General features: G+C 44.3%; 1 protein-coding gene across 1 annotated transcript in view; it reads right to left on the bottom strand.

Annotated features, from left to right (window-relative positions):
* Positions 1–9,861: 9,861 nt before the first annotated feature.
* The window catches only part of LOC146192293 (nose resistant to fluoxetine protein 6-like), a 28,613-nt gene continuing 10,577 nt past the window's right edge, over positions 9,862–27,897 (bottom strand). Inside the window, exons 3-4 of the mRNA XM_084600035.1 lie at positions 18,017–18,159; positions 9,862–10,095 (exon numbers count right to left, since the gene is read on the bottom strand). Of these exons, the coding sequence (XP_084456161.1) occupies positions 9,868–10,095; positions 18,017–18,159 (371 nt within the window). The 3' untranslated portion in view covers positions 9,862–9,867. The remainder of the gene's footprint in view (positions 10,096–18,016; positions 18,160–27,897) is intronic.

The following is a 27,897-nucleotide window of genomic DNA, read 5'->3' on the forward strand; positions in this document are numbered from 1 at the left end:
TTGCTTTCGTCATCGTCGAGGGCTTGAAAATCTGGGACTACGATGATAAGCGACCGTTGGTGGTGCAAAGGTCTTCACAGGTATAATTTGCAAGATCGGTGAGTCGATAGCTAAAGATTCTACCGCTCAGCTCACCGAGTGCGGCCATGTCTTAACCTATATGTGCCCCCAAAAAAACTTAACGTTGTGTAGCTTTTGCTCAGTAATTGCTAAGTATTCCTGCAAGCACGATAGCTACTTCAGTCGTCATAAAAACAACGAGAAACATATTATTTGGCTTTTGCTGTGGCTGCATTGCAGACGACGCTCTGCCATCTATGATGCTCTTGTGATGTCGCACGAGAATTTTAAAATGGCGGTCGGTCTCAGCGGGCGAAGTTTCCCGATATTATGAAGAACTATACTATATAGTGAAGTGGACAGGGACTCCGCTTGTCCCCGAAAACGAAGACCGTCCCAGGCCAATTTCAAGTCAGTGCGACCGCAACCCCACCATAAAAATATGAACTTTTATGGCGCTTGAGCAATTGGTGTTTTGCTCTCCAAACACTGTCGGATGACTGAATGCGCAATGAAAAACAAATATTTCATTGCTTACTTGGCTTAGAGCAGCGCTGCTTCTTTGTGCCTGATTATCGAGGACCGCTGTTCACTGCACTGTATATTCTGGTTGATTATACCAATACTAATCTCTATCAAGATTTTTTTTATAAGCTTCATGGCACAGAATCAAAGACGTTTCTATTTTTCAAAGAAGCGTAAATTGTATTATATGCAACCACCCTGTTATCGGCAAATTAATATTTCCTCGTATTTAAAAAGTTCATCATTTTAGCAGGCAACGGTCACTCGATTACCGAAACTCGTCGGTGCTGTTCAGAATTTGTAGTTGCCCGCGAACGTTTCTTCGTGGTTTTTTCTACCAATAAATGTGGAAAAGAACCAACGGGAGCGCAAAGTTGTCTCTTCCGCGCGTGTGTGCGTGCGTGCGTGTGTGTGTGTGTCTGTGTGTGTGTGTGCGCGTGCGTGCGTGCGTGCGTGTGTGTGTGTGTGAGTGCGTGTGCGTTTGCGTGTGCGTGTGTGTCTGTGTCTGTGTCTGTGTCTGTGTGTGCGTGTGCGTGTGCGTGTGCGTGTGCGTGTGTGTGTGTGTGTGTGTGTGTGTGTGTGTGTGTGTGTGTGTGTGTGTGTGTGTGTGTGTGTGTGTGTGTGTGTGTGTGTGTGTGTGTGTGTGTGTGTGTGTGTGTGTGTGTGTGTGGGCTATTAGCTCACAAAATCTCTGCCTGCTGCATATCAGATGCCAGCTTGACGACCGCCCCAAGTCTGCGATTCATAAGTAATCAATATGAGCAATTAATATGATTAACGCATATGCTTTTATGCAAACATTGCAGTTGGAGTAACCACAACGGCACACTCGGTATGCTGTGGCAACTGCAACTTCAATCGTTTCATGATCCAGGGGATAAAAATGGTTTTACATATATTCAATCAAAAAGATATTGAAATTAAGTCGCTTCTGTGCTCAAATACGTCCCGCAGTCTTCCAAACGTTTGGTGCAGTGATAGCGCGGTCCTCTCTTTTAAGCTATTACTGACCACTTTTATTTGGAAACTGTGGTTACTTAACCCGGGACGTCTTTACTTCCAATGGGCTCTACCTAGAGGACATCAGAAATTCTGCACCTTCGCTGACACATCACCTACTTTCGAATTGTTGACTGCATCCTCCGCTGAATACTGAGCTTTAGGGTTTCTGTATAGAAAACTTTAATTTCCTTTTCATGTCCTTAGCGGACCCCTGAGCTCCCAAATAAAGCTGTTCATTCCATTCAAGCACGCAGCACGAGTTGTAAAGACTGTCATTCCTTCGGAACACTGATTTCCTTGTGACATCTGTTCTGTGCGTCTATCCCAGATGATGCACCTTCCTCGTGCACTTAACAAATTCAACTATCATTTCACGAATTGCACTTCCTTTTACCTATTGTCTGGTATTGGTCGTTTAGGTGGATATTTTTCATTGTTATGTTTTTGGTGTTGATATTGGTTTTGCTGATGACTACAGACATTGAATGGACTGTCTTTACTTATCGCTTTTTTATTTTGACAACTCTTTATATTATTGAGCAGCTTTCGTGTTCCACATGCTAAGTTTTAAAGTCAGCTTGTCCAGTATGTCCATCGTATAGGTCCACTGAAGCGAAACGTTGCCACGTTTACCGCAGTAAGCGCAGACCTCACGCACAAGCTTAATGCTTTAAATTCTTGTCGCGTCGTTAATGAAAAACCATCATTTTTACGAGGACTGATCCAAGCTACGCGCTCGACCATGTTCGATTTATTTTTAAAAGTATGGCTTTTTGTGTTACCATGGCGAGCAACATCCCAAGTAGGCTTCGTCGACAGAAAGTTTGGTACTGTGGCCGCCATCTTATTTGCAAGTGGTAGCAAAACCCAGTCACAGAAAATAATTGTAAGAAGCAAACTTCCTCCCCTTTATTTACCCCAGTTTTGATAAATATAAAATGCATTGCGCTTTAATACACAACAATTTAGACTAACTCTGCGAGCTTTTTCATTAAATAAACACCGTGCAGGAAGTACAATAATGTGAATTTTTTTGTCGAATTTTATGTTCTCATAGAAGTCAATTCAGCTCTTTTTCTTCATTTTCTGAGGGCAAGAAATCCTATAGATATATTACAGAAGTCAATTAAATGCGCCTTCGCAAAAACAAAATGTAAATTTGAGAAAATTAGTTGTTTTATGAATTTTCCTACTCAGCTGCGTAATTCAGTGCTCCAGTGAAAGTATGAACACAAACTTGCACAGCAGCGTTCAATGCCATTTATTTAGGAATGTTTATTGAAGGTGTCTCTTATTTGCCGCGGGAAAATAATCCTAAACGTTGGCCCCTTGCTTTCAAGTGCGGCGTTGCTTCGTGCAAAATACTTTACGCAACTGCAACTTCACACTGAACGAGCGCTCCAATGCTTTAATGCAATTGCGCGCTAGGCCTAGGCGCTGCCAGTATCCACAACACTGAAAACGTCTAAAGGACACGCATAAAATAGTTGAAAATTTAGCCTCAGCGTGGCAGGAGGATCAAGATGATTCGCTAGGTAACTTCAGATGCGGATCAAGGCTTCTAAAGGTGCTCTCCTGAGCCTACAGCTGTGAAGAAGACTCTCAAATGTAGTGAGATGAAGGCGCCATATTTTGTCAGAGCTCAGGCAGATTTACTATTCACCCTCAATGTAAACTGAACTTGCTAACCTTTCGTCTGGGAAGGGAATTTCGCGGTCTGATGAATTAAACTAATTTACTATAACGTGCTGTCTTTCGTCTTAGTCAAACGTAGTCAGATATTTAGACAGGGCAATATAAGGAGAGTCCACTTATAGTCACTGTAGTCGCGTTCACTGTAGTCAAGAGCAAGCACGTAGCATCGACGGGTTCTGACGCTTGTAGTTAACTGGCTAAATTATTTTATCTATTAAAACTGAAACCAATTAAACTTTCAGAAATGCATCCCACTGAATGATATTGGGCTACATAATATCTACCATTGTTTAACTAAGAGCATATTGCGATGCAGTTGTCTAACTGATTACGCCTCAAGAAACAAAGTTGAGTTATTTAAAAAAAAAATTTTGATGGCTAGAAATCAAAGAAGCTATATTCAGCGAAACAGCGTAAGCCGTTGAGCCGACCAAAATTCGGAGTTTGTGGAAATTTGACTTTAGATTCATATTCAACCATAAATTGTGCACCCAATCGGTCTTCGTACAGATATGAACGATAATAATTTCCTCAATATCTACAAAACTAAATCGAAAACAAAAGAACTGCAATTCAGTCTCCGTTAAACCCTGTAACATTTCTCCGTGCTTGGTTTCCAACACCAATGGATGCCGAGGCCAAAGACACCGAGACACATAAGAACCGCTGTACGGTGCTCTGAATGGGTAAGAGAAGCCATAGTAGCGGATAGTCAGGCGCTTCCTGAGCTTCGTGCTTCATACTAGCGCACAGTATTTGCTTTGTAAACTGCCGCGTGCTCGTAGGGCCCTGTTGACCAAGGTACCGACCATATGCGAGCGTAGAAGTAGCAGGTGACACCACAGACATATGCCAATTAAAACACGTGCAAATACAGCTGTCGCACTCTTTCCGAGGCATCTGATCCCAGTGTTGCCGTCACTTCATAGTGGTGCTCCCGCAGAGAGTGACGGCGGAACGTGTATCTTCTAGCCCCCACCCCTTCTTGAGCTATTGATGCGCGACGGGCCGCGCTAAATGTACCTGTACTGGGCGCCTGTTGTTCTGCGCAGCACCTAACAGCACTCGGATTTTTATGAGTGAACGACAAGTCCCGTGTTTACGCAGAATTAACGGCAATATGGAGCCAGCTAACAGCGGTGAGTCACAGGGTTAGGCGCCCCTCCCCAGCGAGCTAATCACGCGGTTAGGCGCATGCTTTCAAGGCCACTGGTGCAAAACGACAACATGTTGGGCTTCGCATGCGAGAAGCCGAGTTCTGGCCCAAACCCATTGAACCGGCTGGGTTTCGAACCTCGCCAGAACGAACAGATCAGCTTCCTTGGCCGAGACACGGGAGCCCTATATTGTCACTGGCCTGACGAAGTGCAGTCGTAGACGTGCTGGGGAAGCGTAGAATGGCCGAGGTTTTATCGCCCAGACCAGAACCAGCTTGACCACACCTCACGCAAACGCGAGCACTTCGTCTTCGTCACGGCTTAGCAAGCGGTTAGCTCGAGCCAGGTATTTGGCATTAGTCCCCCTAAAAAGAAGAGCATCGTCCCGATGCAAGGGCCTGTACGAAATAGAGATAGACGCAAAAACACACAAAAAGAATACCGTTGCATAGTGTGCATGAATAGAAAACGCATGAATAAAATGGTGAAAATCAAAAATAAAATAAAACGCAGACCCGACCACAGTTTGAAGTGGAGCATTATTGCGGTCACGCGACAAGTGCGACTTAATTCTCATTACATGCACAATGTGACTCCCTGGTTGCCGAGGACCAAGAGCCGCAGCTCCACGTAGAACAACATCATTATCCACGTTGTCATCACAACGAAGCGCGTCATAAGGTCAGAAATATCGGTATAGTAGTTTTTAAGACGATCCTTTTTGGCAGACGGGGATCCACACCTACACACGGTCACCTAGATGGCAGGTACCTTCCCTGTGGCGCAAGCTGTAGCGTCTCGCGTCCGTGCCTTCTTGAGCTCTGATATGCAAGCGAGCAAGCTGGCGAGCTTGCCCGCCTTGTTCGAAAAAGGAGCCCGCGTCTGGTGAAAGGTCATCGTCCGCGCACGGGAGCATTGCGTCCAGCATCATCTGCACTTCTCTTCCGTACACTAGACGGAATGGCGTAAAGCGGGTTGTTGCTTAGTCAGAGTGTTGAACGCGACTGTGCCCTAAGGGAGTAATCAGTCCCATGTTTTGTGGTCCACATCCGGGTACATCGAAATCTTGTCAACCAGTGTTTTATTCAGGCGTTCTGCGAGCCCATTTTTTTTCGGGTTGGTATGCTATCTTAGTTCGATGGCTTTTGTAGGTCTTCAACAGCTGGCGACGAAAGTCCTGCCACGTCCGAAGACTTGCTCGCGAAATTTATACTAGATCCGAGCGGCACCTTCTAAGCTGAAGTAGGAGTCTGGATCGTACCGTTGTCGTCTCAGCTGTTAAAACTCGTGACGGCCTCGAACTGCTCAAGCCAGTCTTGGGCTTCCTCCGAGTACCCGCCGTAAAAGGGTTTCGGGATCCGGAGAATTTACAGACTCACAAAATTAACAGAAATGCACGGACGCTGTCTCACCTTGCTGTCTTTGGCACAGCCATGGGTGCGCTCTCTTGAGGCAGGAGTGCGAAATCCGGAGACAAGCTGCGGAGCCTGCGGCTGACGCGATGAACATATAGGATCTCAAAAGATGCACAGGGCATGTGCTTCGGCTCTCCGAGGAAGGATGGAGCATCTGCTGAGAATACCCAAGCGACCTCCACCAGGTGACAAAGGCCAGATGAAGCGCAGTCGTAGACGTCTAAGGAGACTGTAGAACAGCCGAGGTTTGATCGCCCGGACCAGAGCCAGCTCGAGCATACCTCACCCTAGCGCGAACACTTCGTCTTCGTCACGGCTAAGCGAGCCGGTAGCTCGAGCCAGGTCCGTGGCAATATTATAGCCGCAGTAGATCACGCCTCAATTAAACCGACAACTCACTCTTGCGCTGTGTAGTAAGTATTGTTTGTCCTCATCAAAATATGAGAGCAATACACCCTCGCGCGGCGCCGTCAACATCGCCTTCATGGAGTGCTCTGTACCACCCATTCATTAATCCTATGGCTGACAGAAAAACTATTGAAATATAAAGGAAAATGATGCGTGGGGTGGGGTTCCAAGTTCAGAACTCCAGCGGCTGCCGTTGCTATCCACGCACGTGTCACGAGGGCCCTTTGTGCCTCGAGTACGGAGATGGATAAGGCAGCCTCCCACCCCTCAATATTTGAAATTGCGTTTCTGTCATCAGGTAGAGTTCTTGGGCAATTTCATATTATATTGTGCAGGGCTGCTTCTCCCCGCATAATCTTTTCCATTTGGGGTCGCACGAATTAGATTTCTTTGAGTTTAAATGGGCTGGCCAGTTGTATGTACCTGCCTGAAAGCGTCTCTATCAAGCTTGTACTAAGTAAATGGGCCATGTTCCTAGTTCATCTGGCCGAGTTTGGTCAAGACCGCTATCGTACTGTCGGACAAATCTACCACGCGGCATCACAAAACTCGTAAGACTTCCGCATTACTCCGCCTAAGTGCACTCCGGGAATTATTTGTTCATAACTTTTCTCTTGTCTCGTTTCCAGGAATGATGCTCACTGGTGTGACATCGGCCCCGCCACTGTAACGCCATATGTAAATCTGTATTTAAAATAGCAAAAACTAGGTTTAAAAAACACTAGCTGTAGTTTATTTTCTGGTTAAAGCTGGAGTTATGCGAGAGCCATCTGTATCGCGACGCTTTAGGTTCGGCTTGAAAGTAAAGATATAATTTTCGGGCACAGTAGTTTACTCTATGGATTCAGCTTTATTTATGCCACAGGTCGAAAGCCTCTATCACGCGGTGGTCCGAAGCCATTCACTACGGCACCACTCTCTCTCTGTTTTCACACCCACCTTCTCGATGACGCAACAGCGTAAGCTACCAGCCAACATATAAATTCCATCTTTAAACGAGCCGTGTGAACGCGCCTGCGTTGCCTAGGGATAACGTAAATGCAAGGGTTTTGGCAGGCTGATTGTGGTGTCACCTTCCCATATGAAAGGAGAGGTCTGCGTTGGCAGCACCTGCCAAATATATTGTCAGGAAGCCCTACGCCCAGTTGGTCATCGGCCATGTCAGCTGCCAGCTACCGCCTCCCACGTCTTCTTCTTCTTCTTCTTCTTCTTCTTCTTCTTCTTCTTCTTCTTCTTCTTCTTCTTCTTCTTCTTCTTCTTCTTCTTCTTCTTCTGCTTCTGCTTCTGCTTCTTCTTCTTCTTCTGCTTCTTCCTCTTTTTCTTCGCTCTTCGAACAGGCGCCGACAGACACGGCGAAATTGTGAGAATGTGGCCAATGCAGCTCTGGCTACAAAATTCCACTGCAGAAATGTGCTCTTCCTGCTGACCACTTCAATCTCATTCCCCCCAGCAACCTAGCTCGTTAGGAAGCCACTATATGGCGAAACATGGAACCCGGCGGACTATCGCGGCCCCAGATCTCCACAATCAGATCTGGCCAGCGCAACACCGCACAAATGCATGTCCGGCCTGCGGCGAGATTTCCGACGCCCTCCACATGGTTTGAAACTTCCCGGCGCAACATAAAGGAATTGTTTACAGGAACTCAGCCATGAGCAATGCAAAGCGAAGGTGGCTCACATACAGCTCCCCGTTCAGCGCCAAATCTGCGGTCAAGCTGAAGAGCCATAGTCGGAAAAGGTTTTCTTGACCCGGGTGAAACACGCGCGCAATTATTTTAAATAAATAATGTTGATTCTCTCTCTTTCTCGTGATGCAAAACGAACAACGCAGGAAAATTTCCCGTAAATAAATTTTTCTTCGCATTATTCCTTCGGTCGCTCGTGCGCACCCAGAGATTCCGCACCTTTTAAGAAATATCTGCTTTGTATCACGGGCCTTCATCAGAGTCTGTTAGCCAGAATATTACACATGAAATGCTTTCAGCGGCCGTTTTCCCCTCGGTGTTGGGATAAAATATCCAGTCAACTTAAGGAGAACACGAAGGGCAGCAGAAGAGACTCGTACCCCAAATGGGCTTTCGCAGTTCAGCGCATGTGCTTTCATTCCCTTCTGGTTTCATAATGCAAACCTTTCAAGGTTTAAAAAATCCCGCTTTTCGGCGGACACCTCAAAACTGACAAACGAGGTGAGCTGAAATAATGAGGCCCCTTAAGCGTGCTAGACCCTCAACTATCCGAAACAGTGTTAGCGCATTTCGCCCAGTATTTTGGCATTACGTTTTAACCAGTATTCATATGTCAAGGCATCTATCCTCATAAAATATTATTCACGAATACGTTGGACACTTACGGCTGCTATTTATGTAGGATTGAGGAAAACAATTCCTGGAGGCACCTAAGACTGCTTATGTTTAGTAAGGGTAATCTTTTTGTAATACTTCAACAATCTTTTTATATCTGTATTACTGCACTTTTTTTTACATTTTTTGTGTAAACATAGAATTCATCATTGCCTTGTTTCGTCCACAGGAACCGAGTCTGGGCTTCTGGATTGACCTTTCTGAATTCGCTTACGAATTTTGGCAATTGGCTAGACAGTGTTCATACACTTAAGCCAATTCAACCATTGTTGGCTTGCTATGTGGTTACTGAATAAGAGTCTGGACTAGTTGATTGATCTACAATTTTTCTAGATTGCCTTTAGCTTTTGGATAATGATTACCCAATGCGCAGGTAGGTTAGGTAATGCTGGCTTGTGTAGCTACTGGGTTAATTTTAAAATTCTTGATTGATTTACTATATCTCTTAATTGAGTTGTGGGTTCTTGCTGTTGATTAGATAATGTTTACATATTTAATTCAGGTAGCTAATGTTGGTTGGTTATGTGGCTACTGTTAGATTGACTATAGAGCTGCACCGTTTGACGATTTCTTCGAACGCCCCTCATGAGCGAAGAAATGCTTACGCTTTAATAAATTCGGCATATAGTGGGCTAAGCGACATCAGCACAGGCACAATTATTGCGCCTTGTCTGTAGATAACATGCTTCGCAGACGACTTTGCTTCCATGACCCTCCAGAATGCTGTATCTGACGTCCTTGACGTCAAGGTGCGCTTGGCCTCGCCGCCATTTCACTGGGTTCACTGGATGTGCCAGCCAGCTCGCGGATATATTTCGTATCTACTTTGCGGATCGCAATCATGGTTTAGAATTCATCACCATGACAAGCATCTGACGTGCTATTGATGTCAACTTCACGCTTCAGTGTCCAATCATCGATATATAGAGTTCGGCGATTTCAGAGATAACGGTTTATAACAGCTTGTTCTACGGATCGTGCTTCAGTCTGCTAAGCAACAGCAGCCCAATCGCGGTAAGTTACCGTCGTCTTTTATCGCGCAGTTCACGGACTACTTTACTTTGTCCCCTTCGTGGCCCTCAAAGCTACTACGCATGTCCCGATTCTGAAGTACTTGGCCGGACGCTGATTGGTTGAAAGGACTCTGCAACATCAGAAGACAACGGAATATGACCAATTTGACAGGCACAAATAAAAATGTTGAGCACGCAGTTCACTGGAAGCAAGTACTGCAAACTTTTCTTTAGTGGGAGTGTACATTTCCGCAATCGGATGACTTCTCGGTGGCTTCTTTTGGTGGGACCAGCACGTGGTCGGGCTTCCCAGTGACCAGCCCGTGCTCCTCTTTGTTCCCCACGTGGTGTTTCCCCCAAACGATCTTGTCGAGGCGGCCCAGCGGCGCTTCGCAAGCCAGGAACAGCAACAGGGCCAACAGGCAACTCCACACGTACACTGACACACTCTCCGAGAACTGCGCAGTTAAAAAAGCACAGCCCGATTATAACAAAAGCCCACATTTGTTAGGCTGTAGAAATACGCCATATAATGGTAACATATAGAGATTAATCGCCATGGCTTGTGTATAAAGTTTATTCGGACACGTACCGGCGCGGACAAAAGTAAACGCAGCGTGCTATTTCTTCCTTAAATTTTTCACGTGCTACATAATTAAAACTGACTCATATGGTATGTGCAGACTCGTAGTAGATGTCAGTACGCATTTACTTCAACAAAGAATGTTTTCGTATCTCCGATAAAGAAGGCGTCATTGTAAATTGAACCGCAAAGCGTACTTCGTTATTTATGTCCGCACCTGTACACAATGAAGCCACTGTATTCATGTTAAGGCGCAAGAATTGATGAGCACTCATACCACACTTTTTTGCCTCCTTCTTGGGGCCGATAGCTGTCAGCGAATATACGAGATTAAAGCCAGTGCTGCGTATTGCAGTCATGGACAGCGCGAAAAAATTACGGCAGTCAGAATGCCTTCTGAATAATTATTTGTACTGCTTCAATTATAATGTGATATTCAAGCACTTGTGTGCAAATTTCCATTAATACAAGCATGTCATTTCACCTCACTTCAAAACACAATACCAACAAAAAGAAAAATAGGGAAAACTTTCATTATTTACGTGCCATCAATCTGTAGTGTACAGTAACGAACATCTATACACACCTCACTGAGTCGTTTTATATAGGAATATGGGGCTAATTTTGCATCAATTGGTGCTTAAAGCACACATTTCTTTCATATCGGACGCAGCTATAAACATTCACGCGAGGAGTGGCAGTTCAAACTGCGCGCTTTTTCTTCATGAGGGCCAAAGCAAAAAAAAGGAAGTCCTACAAGCATTTTCGACGACAATTCTGAAGCAGAACATTAAAAAGTAAACATCATTGCGTATACTCTCAAGCTGATGGTAAAAGCGCATCTGAAATATGACATCCAGTATTTGAAGATCATCAAATACATATATGACAAAGCTCGAGGCCGAGTAGTTCAGACCACTTGTTTAAAAAATCCTGAGCGCTACCTTTTAGTTTTTCTAGTAATAAACTTCACAATAGTTAAGAACAGAGCTTTATGGGATCTAACGTTTGTGACGAATTTGTCGGTTGTAACATGGTATGAAATATCGCTGGATGATGATGGCACAAATAGCGAAGTTCATCCCAATAACTGCAATAGAAGAGACATCTGAGCGAGTTGGTATGGTGACATGATGGAAAAACAGTGCTACAGACGTGGACAGAGGTGAAGAACAAACAGGACGGGCGCTGAACTCGCAACTGAAGTTTATTGAAAAAACACAGTATATATAACCCAGCCAAACAGCACCAAGATAATGAGGTTGAGTTTCTTGAACGTGGTGTGTGTGTGGGGTCATCATGATTTTTTTTTGTTTAATGTGCGGTTTGGTGCTGCTTGGCTGGGTTATATATACTGTGTTTTTTCAATAAAATTCAGTTGCGAGTTCAGCGCCCGTCCTGTTTGTTCTTCACCTCTGTCCACGTCTGTAGCGCTGTTTTTCCATCATGTCACCAAAAACTGCGCCAGTTACATACACGATCGCAAAAATAACAAAGCAGGCGTATTCATTCTGGAGGACCACCTTTATTACTTCTCGTAAAGCGGAAATTGATGTTGGGAGAAGTGGAACTGTATGAGTTAGGACTTTTGAATTAAAAATCGCTATCTACATGTTCACTCTACATGCGATCTAGAAGTCGGTCGAAAATTATTCCAGACGTAACTTCCATTATATAAAGTTTTGAAACTGAATGTTTAGTCATTGGAGGAAGGTTTATTCCTAAAGGATTTGGTGCTCTCTACCTCATTCATTCAGAGCCACAATGGCGTTAGGTAAGGGAATGGTAGCTTTAGGTAATTCATTTTGTGTACCCTATTTTGACCTGGGGACAGCACGTTTGAATAATGTTCCGAGTTTATTGCTGACTAATCACTTATTGGCTGCTGAGTTAATCCTCGTACTACCTGAGATAAATGGTCATTTTTTTTTCCTTGGATGAAATAACTTTCATTTTGGAAATAAAGAAATTGTAATAGGCGGGTTTAGAGTTGCCGAATGATATGCATGCCTGAGATAACATGTGCGTAAAATTCTGCATTATTGCATAAAAAGTATTGCCGGAATCACTGCGTAGGATCGCTGCGATGCATATCGAAGGGTATATTCTAGATCTCCGTGAACAATATCTGCCTTTATGGCTAACGACCAAACGCCGTAGTGTAAGCAAAGCATGCTTTACCTAAGCAGTAAGCACATCGTCGAAGAACGGCAACATATATGCATACTCTGCATTGAAAATCACCGTGAGGTAACAGTAGTATATGAAATATGGTCACAAATTATATATACGCGTTCGTGATAAAGATAAAATTCACACTTTCACTCCTTTCACCTGCGCATCGGTGATCTCTCGAAGGAATATTGGTAGTGTAATAAAAGAAACATGATCGGTTCTCGGCCTCTCCGCTCGAATACAAAGAAACTATTGCTACCGATAATCTGCAGAAAGCAAAGTTCTTCAACAAATTTTACATTTCAGTGTTGTCTTATTCGAGAAGCAATAGCCTTCTTATGTTTACCCAGTAATTTATCAGCGTCGCACTCGTGACTGGCGTTGTGTTTACAAGGTTTTACGTCTCAAAGTGACTCAGGCCATTAGAGACGGAGTAACTGAGGGCTCAGAAAATTCGACCTCCTGTGGTCATTTAACGTGCACTGATAGTGCACAGCACACTAAAAGTGCCGTGCAAAGCACACTGATAGTGCAAGCACACTAAAAGCGGCCGCCACAGCCGGAATTCAATCTAGCATTCAAAGTAGAGCCGCCCGAATATCACGAGGCACGACGCAAAGTGCGGGACAGGACCAAGAATAGGAGCCACTCCAAGGACAAAGGAGCCTTCTTTATGGGTGTTGTGGGCCTCTGCGAAGGCGTCACAGTAGCAGCCGTCACTCACCTATGCCATACAGGAGCAGGTAGGATGGCTATAAATTAAGACGTCGCACAAATGGAGGCGGCAGCGATCGCATTAGCCGCAACCCATGCCGATTCCATATACGTCGTCACCGACACCCAAAAAAGCCTAAAAAAACTACATGCGAGGGCGCGTTTCTCGCTTGACCTGTAAAGTCATATCCCAAGCCAGACACCAGGCCGCAGACAAAGGACTAATATGGGTACCTGGTCCTCAAGAGATGGACTGAAATGAGAGTGTACACGTCGCAGCCCGAGAATTCTTCCGGGATCCCTCATCACTCCTCACATGACGACACATAGCGCCTCACTACATATTGCGAGATACTGCAACACGTTCGCTTAGATAGACAAACATTCCCAGTACCATCTGAAGGACTCAAAACATCAGCGGAGTGTCACCTCAGGAGTTTATAAAAATTGTCCCACAACCGCCCAGCTCGACTGCAAAAAATTACCCCGGGTACTTTATCACCTGAATGTATATTCTGCGGACAGAAAGCAGACCATTACTATAATGTATGAGCTTGACAAGAAAACCAAGGCATACCACGCAAAACCCTTCGTGGACCGATTTGGAGGTAACCCTGCCCAGCGCCGACATTACTGCACAAAGGACCTTGCTGGCGAGAGCTCAGGCAGCGCAATCAGCCTACGGAGTCCCAGACTGAGGACCCGACCAACTTCGCCCTTAACCCATATCTTATTAATGCAAAAATTGTTTTAGTCTACTACTACTACTACTACTACTACTACTACTACTACTACTACTACTACTACTACTACTACTACTACTAGGTAGAGCAGCCAAGTACCCAAACCACTCTACCACAGCAGCGCGAGCTTTGACCAAAGACTAATTCGGCTGCTTTATCAACGCCTTAAACAAATCCAGTGACACCGGTCTGGGTGATGTACAGTCCTGCTCTCTTCTTTTCTATTATCTCTGTCAAGGTACCTGGAGATTTTCTTCCCTCTATCGTTACACACCAACCCATTGCCTGAGGAATGGAAGCGCGCAAATGTAACTGTATCTCAGAAATTGTTTCAAATGTCCGACAAGTGTCTAATAGAGCCTGGATTGGTGGAATTCGTTTATCTTCAATACTTTGCGAAAATACCAGGACACTGGAGACACAACGAACACAACACACACAAATAGCTGCGTTTTGTATGTATTGTGTCTCTGTTGTCTCATTATATTCGCAAAGTTTTGACGACAAGTGTACCTTAGCCAGCCTTATATCTAAGTTTTGAAGCTTGTGTCTTACTTAACAATCATGAATTACTTTAATGTAGACTGCTCAATAAATTTCCAACTGCCTGAGTTTCTAATGGTTGCTTATGTGTCACGCAGCTTACCGAATTTTATTTGGCCTAGGAAGCGCACTGTAATAAGAAATGTTCTACTGAATTTATATCGTCGGGCTCTAGACAAGCCTTTCACTTTGATTTGTAATCGTTAGTATTTAACAAAATTTCATAGCATAAGATTAACGAGAACGCTATCAGACTGATTAACGATGTATTGGTTTGGTTTATGTAGTTTAACGCCCCGAACCGACTCGGGGTATGAAAGGCGCAGTAATGGAGGGCTCCGGAAAGATCAACCACATAGGAGTCTTTAACATGCACTGACATCGCACCTCACAAGGTTGCCTTGCTTTTCGCTTCTGTCGAAAAGCGGCCGCCGCGGCCGTGATTCGATTCCGCATCCTTGAGTACAGTACATACGAGCGCCCTGACTACTGCACCTCCACGGTGGGTAGATCGATGAAACATTATTTGAGTTCTAGATGTCAGATGGTTGTTATTAGTAAGCCATAGTCTCATGAGGTGGATGTCACCAAAAGGGTGCCCCAATAACATTCAGGCCATTATTGTTTATCCTTTTCATACTTGGCATTTTGAGGCAATATTTCCATCCATTCTTCCTTTCGCGGATGATTGTAGTATCGAGTTACCGACAATCGAAGCGTCTGGTAAATAATTATAACTGAACCTGAGCAACTGCAAACTAGCACAGTGTTCTGAAAATTGAGGCATGTAGCTGGTCCTATACGATCTGTACATATGTGCTTTACGAAGTCAAGCACCCTTAATGGCTTAAACTACAGCAATGGCTCTCAGCCGTGGATATGAGTCCCCTTATAAACGAATGGAAGTGATGGGGAACGCCTTGAGGCTGCATAACACGTGTGGACTGCTGTTGCTGTTCCAAGAGTAGGTGGCGGAATGGGGAATGGGTTAAAGCTAAACTAACTTTAAAAAACGTGCACTTGATAAGCCAGCTCACCGCTGTCTGCCTGCGAGACGCGTCGGAAGACTTGTCGCTAGAAGGGATTGGAGTTCTCGTAATACTGCGCCACTCACTCTTTGACACCCGAGGCGCCATGCATAGCAGCCTCGTACAACATTGCCGCCAGAGCTCGACGTTCACTGATGCCGGAATCAACAAACGCTGCTGTCGTTCTTTCCTACGGCCGCTCTCCTTTTCTACACTCATCCGGCATTTCTTCCGCCTTGAGGAACTAAAGTTGCTTTTGAACTTCCGTGCTTTTAATCCTTCAAAACTGTGTCTAGTCAGGCCAGTACTATCGCGTGACCTTACATTTTAGGGGAGGTGGGGACAACGAAAATTGTTTGACCGGGATTCACGGCCCCCTCTTCAGCAACACTTACCTACAATATTTTTAGTTACAATTGATGTCAATTTTGACCTTGAATCTTTTGGCGTATGTTTAATTAGTGGAGCGGTCTGACACTGGAATGTTGACTTTGTTATATCCGAGCCCTGTCAAGTTTAGGAATTTTTGCGACGCAGCGCCAAACAATTTGCGCTAGAAGCTAAATAACGTCTGTGTATTTTGCAGCTGTTGGTCGTTTCTGTTTGCTTTTAGTTGCTTGTAGTTGCTTAAATCAATTCTTACTTGCACAATTTAGTCTTTGGTACTTCCAAATTGCTCGCCAATCCTTTCTTGTGCCCTTTTTGGATGTACTTCCGGTTGCTTGACGTCACATCCTCTACGTCATATTAATTCATTTCTTGGTTATTCATTTTAGTCTTTGGCACTTTTAAATTGCGCGCCAATCCCTTCCTATGTCCTTTTCCGGCTCTACTTCCGGTTCCGTAATGTCACATCCTTGACGTCACATTATTTCACTTCTTTTTTACCCATTTTAGTCTTCGGTACTTTCAAATTGCACGTCAATTCCTTCCTATACCCTTTTTCGGTTCTACTTCCGGTATTTTGAGCGTCACATCTTTGACGTCACACTAATTGCCTGATTTTATTAACTACCTTATATTTGATACATTCGAATGTGGCGCCAAGTCATTCACTAATGAGACCCTTTTCGCCATTACTTTTTCATTTTTTGCCTTTAGTTCATTACCTGATTAACCTATTGGCCTAATTATTTTTCGCACACATTACATCACCCTAGTCTATCGATAGACACCACTCATTTACCTCTATGACTTCTTAATTACTCTCAACTTCTGCGCAGACAATGTTACAAATTGCGCGCCAATCCCTTCCTATGCCCTTTACTGGCTCTACTTCCGGTTGCGTGACGTCACATCTTCTACGTCACAATAATTCACTTTCTCGTTTATCCATTTTAGTCTGGTACTTTCACACTGCCCGCCAATCTCTTCCTATGCCCTGTTTCGACTCTACTTCTGGTTGCGTGACGTCACGTCCTGACGTCACCTTAATTGACTTATTTATATAGTATTTTAGTATTTGAGGCATTCAAATGCGGCGCCAAGCCATTCGTTAATGAGACCATTTTAACCTTTACTGTCCCATTTTCTGCCCCTAATTATTTACCTAATTAACTTATTGGCCTAAATATTTTTACCACTCATTACGTCACCCACTACCGATTGACACCACTCATTAACCTCTACGACTTCTCAATTACTCACAACTGCTACGGACACGATTTTGCGTGTTTTGTCTAATTATTTACCTAACTATCCTATTGGTCTAAGTATTATTTATGGCACAACATCGCGTCACCCTCTATCGATTGACGCCACTCATTAACCTCTATCACGTCTCAATCTCACACAACTGCTGCGGACAACTTTTACATCTTATGCCTGTAAATAATTACTTAACTTATTGTTTTAATAATTGCTTCTGCAGCAACATTACGTCCGCCTTAATTGCTCGCAACTGCTGCGGACACGATTTTGCGGACGCGGTGTGGAGGACAGAAATCTGTGAACAAAGCGAAGTAACGTTTTCGCGTTAATAAATAAGTTTTTATAAAAAGCGCGCTTCGACACCGTCATATCGAGAGATTTCGCCACCGAATATATTTCATGTAGGGTTTGATGCGGCATAAGCATATGTTCTCTCAGGAAAAGAAGTGTGGAAAATTTACTCTCAGTTTTTCAAGGTTAAAACAGTTTTTTCGGACCTTCGTAGACGCGTTTTGACTATGGAAAAGATTTCAGTGGAAAGCTAGTGGCATATGAGGGGCTTGAGGATGTCAAAGATGTACAGGGGGAGAGGGGGGGGGTTCAATAGTTCCCAGGCCGCAGATTCTGCTTCTGGTCAGCATATTTTGACACGTTAGACCACACTAAAGCTATAAATGACCTCATAGGTTAGAATAATGCTTCTTCTACCCTCCACATGTATTTTGAGATTCGGGGCTGTCGTAGCTGCCTGACTATACTGCTAGAAGCAGTCCCTTTGGCCTGGGAACTTTTGACCTCGCCTGTATATGCTCTGTTTTTTTTTTTTTTCGAAACAATTTGTCCACGCAAAAATACATGCAACCGTTACGACCGCATGCTTGTGCTCTTGACCTGGGTATACTTCGCATCAGGCTGCTTTCCAACAGCCTCCTTTTCCACGTACCCAGTAGAAGACGTTCATGTACCTCTTGACCCGCATGGCGTTGCTGGAGAGGAAATAGAAAGGGAAGTGGAGCAGGTACACGCCGAACGACAGCCGGCTCAGCACAGCCAGGGGTGCAGCCGAGAGAGCCCTCTGCACGACACCTGTGACGAAAAAAGAGAATGAGGCCGTACAGTTAATGGCCATCTGCTCCAGAGGTTATGTGACGCTGTCAAAAAGTGATCTCGCGCAACCAAAAGCCGAAGCTTAATTTTTTCACTGCTTCTTGCGGAAGCTCTCTCGCCATTCGTACGCTTTCAGTGCCAGAGAAATCATACGATCTGGTTCAGCAAGAAATGTAGCGTTAAGACAGGACAAGAGAGACTTCGTCATACAATTCCATTCAGTTGTAAGTTGTAGCTCTGTCCTGTCGGGTCGTGGTCTCTCTAGCCCTGTCTTAACGCTACGTTTTTCGCTGAACTGTCTGACCAACTGGCCCCATAGTATACTCTGTTATATCCAACGTTTATAGATCTTTTTCAATTCCGCATCTCCTCGGCGCGCCCGCAGGAAGCAGGCGGCCCGCCGCTGCGCCCGCCACCGAGGCGCTACTGTCGACCTTTGCGCCAGGGAAGAGCGTCGTCTGCTACAGAAGCGCCGCGCTTCTCTCTGCTTCCCGAACTGCTCTGAAGCGTTACTCGCGCTTTGTGGCGTCATTATCTGCGCTCTATAGATTTATGGACTTGAATGACGTGGCAGTAAGGACAATTGCTGCTTAGAAAAAAAAATGGGCGTCTGCGATAGTTATCGCTGTGGGCAGAATAGTCACTTTTTCGTGCTCCAACACTTAACGGTGATTCAATCTTGCCAGTCGCGTTAGGTGTTAAGCGATATGCATGGTACTCCGGTCGAAAATTCGTCGGAGTAGTAGTTTTCGTCGAAATTCGTTGGCGTGCTTCGGAAATAATAGTGAGCCTGAGTAAAAGAAGTACTGTGGTAATCCTTAGTTCTAGTGATTGAGGACCGATTGGTTTGTGGTAGACGATGGTGAGTTAACGTAATCACTGAAGCTAATTGAACGAAGAATTAAAGAAATTGGAAACAAATATATATGAAAGAGGGGGTTCAAGGGTGTCAAGATGCTCAGAATGAAAACCAATGCTCTATGATGCTAATTAGGTAAATTTCAGTGTGCAATTGATCAATTAAATAATTGAAATAGTTGAAAGAATGAAAACTTCGTTAAGAGGTGTACTGCTCAGAATGGAAAGACAATGTTAGCAGATGCTAAGTATCGGTGAGTAAAAATTGTAAAAATAAAAGATGAAATGTGACAAGCATTGTCTGTATGTGCGAAACGATTTAGCTTCTTAACAGCGGAGTACCAGTGTCCCATTATTTTTAGATTTTCCGGCGTGATCGAGGTAGGTTACCTTGGAAGCGAGTGTGCTCGCCGTGCTCACTCTTTTTTCATCGCGTTCCGTACAAATGAACGTTTTCCTCATCATTATACTTTTGAGCAATAACAGACACGCCATCCTGAAAACAAAATGTGCGAGGCGTACCTTTGAAGCCTCTGACAGTTGATGCCATCTGAACCCGAGGATTGAGGAGCTTGAAAGATTGCCTATTAGAGGATCGACACACCGCCTGTTATTAATTTCTTTGATTTTTTTCTGCTGGCTAAAACGGCACGAATCAGCCAGCCTCTTCACATTACGGCAGTGAAGCGCACTTTCTTCATGGGTTAAGATAGTGCACTTTATATTTTCTTAACCTTCATCATTTTAAAAGGCTTTACACCCCTTTTATCTTTAATAAGAAATTCGTCCTGTTTGAAGTAGACAGTCCTTCTGCTGTTAAAGGTCCAACAAGCCTTGCATAGTTTAAACAAAATATATGCACAATCGTCTCTACATCTCTTAGCGAAGTGATTGTCTGATCCATATGGGCAACGTCGACACCATGCAGTTGTCCGCGGCCGGATATTCCGCAACTAATGACTTCGCGAACTGCGGCAATAGCTCTTAGTAATATTCCTGCATGAAAAAAAAAAAATAAGCCTATGATCAATGCACATTTTTATCCAGAGCTGCCGATCTCAAAGTAACCATAATTTATTTCCCCATCAGTTGATTAAATTTCACTAGGCTGATTTGCTTAGTATCTTCCGCACATCGCTTTGCATTGTGTCACTGAGTGCAACTTCGGTGGCTCTTCTTTTTAGATTTTTGTTGTTCCTAGTGTAGACAGATGTATAATATAGATGATTAGGTCATATGCTAAGCAATGCATGCTGCCTGAGGGACCATGCCTCTCACTATATTTTGACCACTTCTTCAGTGAACGCATGTTTGTAGAATTTAGCAATATAACCTCGTCCCAGAAGTGTGTGTTTCGCACGCTTCATGTTGTTTTCAACAATTTGGCTCTCCGAGGTACCGTTGTCTCCCATTTGCAAGACAAACGACCATTTGGCGGCGGAGAGAAGTGTCTCTTAACTCTCCTGATTACGCCGGTTCCTACTGGAATATTATGGCTCAAAACGCGTTATGTTTCCTCAGTCCTGACACATTCTGAAAAAGATAACATAAAGACATCACTTACCCTCTGAATGATTATTTTCAAAATTTTGCGCTCGATAAACGTTCGACAGCGCGTGGTGCCTGCCCACATTGAACTGCAGGGTAACATGTGCAGTGCAGCTGAGGATTCGCAGTCACTCACATAGAAAAAAATGATATTTGTATGAAAATAAACAACACGAAATTAGATCACGCAGCTACTGCAGCATCGGTCGCGCTACCGTATCGGCGCATAGTCGGCGTGGAGCAAACTTCGACCGCAGCGCCATCTCAGTTCCTAGGCGCGAAGCGTGGCCGCTTTTGGAGGTGCAGTTTCAGAACTGAAAAGGATCTATAAACGATGGTTATATCATACGATCGTCAAAGCCGAGCCAATATCACGCTTCTGCCTTGATGGTTGCCATAGCGACTGCGCCGCCAAACGGCTATTCTAGTTCGATATATTTTAGGACAACCAATTAAAACCTTCTTCTGTGAAGAAGCCCAAACCTCATGTAAAACCCGTACAAAGAAGGCTTAGAGGTATGAATAAATAAGTAAATAAATAGATTTCCTATTCCGCAGTTGTATGAGGTTTTGTTTATAGTTTATTTTTCAGTGACGCCATAAAATACAAATCTGCAGGATCCTGAAAAAACGTGCTTTCTTGCACCTGACGTGATTATGTATGTTCAGCACCCAACACGATCAGTACACTAGTAATGCAGTGGCATACAGTTGAAACATGAAAATACAGTTTTGTATGCTCAGAAAGATAAAAATAAATACATAATAGAAAAAACATGTCAAACGCCCAAAATACAAAATGTTTAGTATCACTCACCTCTACGCACATACACAAACAGAAATTACATACGTAACCAAGAACAAAAAAAAGGTTAGTAAACGTTTTAGCAGCTTTTAACATTCTAAGAACTTTCTTTCTAATAAAGAAAAAGTATATTTCGTCCAAAGCACGCTTGAAAGCATTAAGTGATGTGTGCTGTGAATTAAGAAAACAAGAGGCTTATTTTTATTATAAAGCATAACTAATTGGAATCTTAGACCATAGTTTTTTCTCAGATTTGGCACTCTATGTTGTTTACTTCTTAGATCAATGTTTTTATTTAGAACCATATACCTTTGTGCAAAATTTTCACGTTTTTTCACCTTAAGTGAGGCTATGACACGATAGTCTCAGAGGCAGACTTTAAGTATCCCCCGTAATGCTTTTCTGGCGCAACAGCTCCTCTGGCTCCCAACAACTGTGCTAATGTCTGAACCTCCCCAGATGATTTACTCATTTGCATTGCTTCTGAGGCTTTCCTTACCATGTTATTGCTTTTATTTTCGTCGTTTTTATTGCGCCCGAAGATTGTACTTGAATTTGTTTAGAATATAGTAAAACAACATACCTAGAGTTATGCAACTCTTATTATAAGACACTTTGGGAAGCTTAATAGCTCATGATATATACCTGTCTAGAATACTACGTATCATACGTGATTGTTAGGCCAAGGTATGTTCTTTTGTGTACTGTATTTCCGCAGTTTGGCTATTGTACTGTACATCGGTAAAGACAAGACTGCCCTTGTGCTAGAAACAAAAATGTTAGGTGTCAGTTTTAGCAAACATTTGGTGTAGAGCTCGCATTTGAAGCCTATATTGTTAGCGGAAGTTGTTGGGCTGCTGTCATAATAAGACATATTAGTTTGAGCCAGACAATATCTGAACAAAAAAATTTCCGATGATTACGTTACTTCCTAATGCGAAATTTGAGCGCAGCTGTCAGCTGTTTCGCCTTTTTTGATAGATTGAGGCCAAGATTTCGAGCAAAACACGTGTGTACAATTACAAGCAACTATTTTATTCTTCACACATATTTCTTCAAGAAACACTCCCTTACCATTTCTTGACTGTCGTGCAGGAAGCTTTGTGGTCGGAAAAATGAAGAGACTAGTTAGGTTATTTGCAGGTTGCAGGAGGCAGCGCGTGGGCCCATGCTTTTCTCTGTGTGTGAATTCTCGGTTATTGCACATGTTACCCTGCAGTTCGGCGTAGGCGCTCGCATTATTCTTGAATTATTATCTTTGCAGTGTGTAAATACGATTCGCTAAAAAGGAAGAGGACGACAATTTTTTCCAACAACAAGTTATGACCGCGTTAGATCACGTGAACGCTGCTATAGCAGATATGCGCGCAGAACTGGCAAGGAGAGACGAGAGAATTCAGTTGATTTATCAAACAATTCATAACGTTAAAAATGGCTCTTTATTACAGTTGAAATAGTATTTCGCAGAGGAACTGTACGGGCTTCGGTCGCAAATGCGTGGTACTGCAAACATTTCTGATTATATTGACAAACCCAAAGTAATCGTGTTGAAGGAGTCGGTAAGCACGCTAAGCTAGCGAGTTACAAATCGCACGCAGGGCGAGATGATAACACGCGAGTAGTCACCCTTGTCAAAAAAAATACAACGGTGTTGTAGCATGATACCGGACACAGAATCTTTGATCATGTATTGATCGAGATAATCCCACAAAAAAAGAAAATTCAAAAGTGTATTCATTCTAAATGTATACAGCCCGCCTCGACAAAAACATCAATGCGGCTTCGATGAGCTCTTTGCCAAAGTGCGAGTGATCGCGAAAACAGGACCCCTGCTGATATTAGGGGGCTTTAACCCGCATCACACGGCATGGGGGTATAGACACGCGAAGGTAAAAGGACGCGAACTATGGAACAGCATTCAGCAGAATGGCTTATTGCTTCTAACGGATCCCCTGAAACCAACCCGCCAGGGCAACAGCGTTTCGATAGACACATCCCGGGACTTAACTCTAACCGGAGGCTGCGTTTCCGCCACATGGTGCAACACGGGTGAAACTTTAGGCACCGACCATAACATAAAAATTGTGGTAAACAACGGCCCACCGGTTGCCCGCACCAAGAAAGCGACATTGATAAACTGGGAGTTTTTGCTAAATGACGGCACAGGTGACGAGGAAGGCATAAATAACAGTCACGATTGGAATAAAAGGGTGCAAGCAACGAAGCAACTAAGGAGGTAGAGGTTGACGAGGATGTTGATGGAGTCATCATCATCATCATCATCAGCCTGATTATACCCACTTCAGGGCGAAGGCCTCTCCCATATTTCTCCACTTAACCCGGTTCTGTGCTAGCTGCATCCACTTGAGCCCTGCGAACTTCATAATCTCATCCGCCCACCTAACTTTCTGCCGCCCCCTGCTACGCTTTCCTTCCCTTGGAATCCAGTTTGTTACCCTCAGCGACCATCGGTTATCCTCTCTTCGCACTACATGTCCTGCCCATGTCCATTTCTTCTTCTTAATTTCTACTAGAATGTCGGTAACTTGAGTTATTTCTCTGACCCACTCTGCACGCTTTCTATCTCTTAATGTTATCCCAACAATTTTTCGTTCCATAGCCCTCTGGGTTGTCCTCAACTTAAGTAGAACTCTCTTGGTTAGCCTCCATGTTTCAGCCCCATAGGTGAGTACAGGTAAGATGCAACTATTGTATACTTTCCTCTTGAGCGATACCGGTAAGCTGCTAGTCATAATCTGCGAGTACTTGCCAAATGCGCTCCATCCCAATCTTATTCTTCTTATTTCCTTTTCATGGTCCGGATCTGCGGTTACTACCCGTCCTAAGTAAACATATTCGCCTACTATTTCCAGTATTTCGCTACCTAATGTAAACTGCTGTTCCTTCCCGAGGCTGTTGAACATTACCTTAGTCTTCTGCATATTGATTTTCAAGCCTACCTTTCTACTTTTCCTGTCTAGGTCATCAATCATTATTTGCAGTTCATCCCCCGAATTGCTTAGCAAGGCAATGTCATCGGCAAATCGCAGATTACTGAGGTATTCTCCATCTACCCTTATCCCTAACTGCTCCCATTCCAAGTCTCTGAATACTTCTTCTAAACAAGCTGTGAATAGTACTGGGGAGATTGTGTCTCCTTGCCTAACACCTTTCTTTATGGGAATATTGTTACTTGCTTTATGCAGAACTATGGTTGCTGTGCAGCCACTATATATATCTTGCAGCACTTTCACGTACGGCTCGTCTACCCCCTGATTTCGCAATGCCTGCATCACCGCCGAGGTTTCAACTGAGTCAAATGCTTTTTCGTAATCAATGAATGCTATGTATAAGGACTGGTTATATTCCGAGCATTTTTCTATCACCTGATTGATGGTATGGATATGATCGATAGTAGAGTACCGTTTCCGAAACCCTGCTTGATCCTTTGCTTGATTGCAGTCTAAGGTTGTCCTGATTCTATTAGCGATTACCTTAGTAAATACCTTATACGTAATAGACAGTAAGCTGATTGGCCTGTAATTTTTAAGGTCTTTAGAGTCCCCTTTCTTGTGAATGAGGATAATGTTTGCATTCTTCCATGGTTCCGGGACCGTCGATGACACCAGGCACTGCGTATACAGGGTGGCCAGTTTTTCTAGCACGATATCCCCCCCGTCCTTCAGCAAATCTGTAGTTATCTGATCCTCTCCAGCTGATTTCCCCCTTTTCATAGTTTCTAGTGCTTTCTTGACCTCGTCCTTCGCCACTGGTGGAACGTCTGACTGTTTTTCCCTACCGCCAATCTCATTACGGTCCTGACTACTTTGGCTACTCTAGAGATCTGTATAGAACTCCTCGGCTACTTTGACTATCTTTTCCATATTAGTGATGACGTTGCCCGCCTTGTCCCTTATCGCATACATCTGGTTTTTGCCTATGCCCAATTTCTTCTTTACCGCTTTAAGGCTTCCCCCGTTCTTTACAGCATGCTCAATTTTCTCCATGTTATACTTCCTTATATCGGCCACCTTGCGCTTATTGATTAGCTTTGATATCTCGGCCAATTCAATCTGGTCTGCTGGATTGGAAGCTTTCATACTCTGGCGTTTCTTAATCAAATTTTTCGTCTCCTTAGACAGCTTACCGGTATCCTCTCTAACTATCCTACCGCCTACTTCTACTGCGCACTCAGTAATGATATCTGTGAAATTATTGTTCCTTGCCTCTACGGTAATGTCGCCATCCTCAGTTAGAGCTGAATACCTATTCTGTAGCGAGATCCTGAACTCTTCTGCCCTCCCCCTAACCGCTAATTCGTTGATGGGTTTCTTTCTTACTAATCTGTTGCGTTCCCTCTTCAGATTTAGGCTAATTCGGGACCTCACCATCCTGTGGTCACTGCATCGCACTTTCCCGATTACCTCGACATCTTGCATAATGGCGGGGGTTGAACACATTATGAAGTCGATTTCATTTTTAGTCTCGCCGCTAGGACTTTTCCATGTCCATTTCCGGTTCTTCCGTTTGTTGAAGAAGGTATTCATGATTCGTAAGTTATTGCGCTCTGCAAACTCAACTAGTAACTCCCCCCCTGCTATTCCTAGAACAAATGCCATAGTCACCTACTGCCTTGTCTCCTGCCTGTTTTTTCCCTACCTTGGCATTGAAGTCGCCCATTAGTACAGTATACTGCGTCTTTACTTTTCGCATTGCCGATTCTACATCTTCATAGAAGCTTTCAACTGCCTGGTCATCATAACTACATGTAGGTGCATAGGCCTGTACAACCTTCAGTTTATACCGCTTATTAAGCCTAATTACGATGCCTGCAACCCTCTCATTAATACTATAGAATTCATCTATATTACCCGCTATATACTTATTGACAAGAAAACCTACTCCTAGTTGCCGCCTCTCTGGTAAACCTCGATAACACAGTACATGCCCATCCTTCAGGATGGTATATGCCTCATTTGGCCTCCTAACCTCACTAAGCGCTATGACATCCCATTTCATGCCCTCTAGTTCCTCTAACAGCACTGCTAAACTAGCTTCACTAGCTAGGGTTCTAGCATTAAACGTTGCCAGGGTCAGTTTCCAATGGCGGCCTTTCCAGCGGAGCCAGGCTTTCTTAGCACCCCCTGCTGCGTCACAGGTCTGACCGCCGCCGTGGTCAGTTGTTCCGCAGCCGCTGGTGACTGAGGGCCGGGGTTTTATGGAGCTTATCATAGGAGGTTGCGGCCAATTACTGCCCCAGGGTGGCCAAATCCTGTTCTGGTGAGGGAGTGCGTTGCCGGAGGTGTTCACCGGCATCAGGTCGCACCCCAATGGAGTAGATCGCACCCAATGGAGGAGTTGATGGAGTAGATCGTCACAAGGTCAGTCTCTGGCGTAAAAAGAATCTAGAAACACGACTCACACAAAAAGGAGGAAATATGAACTTGTGCAGGCAATTGGCAGTGCTGAACAAGAAAATTGAAAAATGCGCAATCGTTTTAACGATGTAAACCTGGGGCAACAGTTGGGACAAACGGGACAGGCACTTCGGAAAGGAAAGTACGTGGCACCTACTTTGGCATGTTTTTGATCCCGACACGTCTCAACGAGCCAACGAGGCCAGGCAGCAATTTCAAAGGCTAATACACACCTTCAACGGGACCGCGGCTATACTCTCATATCCCAAGTCCGAGACCGGTACTTTTGGACTGCGCAAATCTTACAGGTCAATGAATGGATCGCAAACATGCGGGAATGAAAGAAGCTAACCTCCTTAGGATAGTCCAGTATTTCATAATCAGCAGGATAGTCTATGTGGCGCCGTATTTACGGCTTCACAAGGCGAAAAAGAAGAAACTAGACGTTCTCATTCGTAACAGGATCAAAACGGCACTAGGTTTATCACCCAATATATTGACAAACGAGACTTTGTTTCCAATACCATCGAAGAGCTCATTGAGGCTGCAACGACCTCACAATACCATAGAATGTTGCGCAGTCGTACTGGTCGGAGCATTTTGGGGAAACTGGGCAATGAGCCGCAAGCATGCTCCAGACGTACAGACAAGGTTACAAGACAGGTTAGGGGCAAATTAAAAATACCTCCGCTCCCAACAAGCACGCACCCCGTCTACCATGACAGCCAGAGGGGCGGGGGGGGGGGGGGGGGGGGGGTAGAGCAGCAGCGCTGCAAGGCCGTTCTGAGTGCAGACAGGACGTTTAGTATACAGGTGCCGCACAATGCGCGGACGATATGGGACGAGTTTCGCGTAAGATTGGGACGCGTTTCAGTAACAACTAGAAAGAACTGGGGCTCGGTAGTTTTCTGGAGCATCCGACACTCGACTACAAGGAAGGCAGAAGAGGTGGCCATTGCTCTAGCTCTAATCCAGCAACAGGTCAAAATTATAGTTACAGACTCAAAATCAGCGAATAGACACTTTGACGCGGGCCGCATTTCTTCCATAGCAGGAAGAGTGTTGGCCAGTGGTCCACCACCGGCAGAT

The sequence above is a fragment of the Amblyomma maculatum genome, chromosome 4 (assembly GCF_055883805.1).
Source record: "Amblyomma maculatum isolate TAMU_Amacu chromosome 4, ASM5588380v1, whole genome shotgun sequence".
NCBI lineage: Eukaryota > Metazoa > Arthropoda > Arachnida > Ixodida > Ixodidae > Amblyomma > Amblyomma maculatum.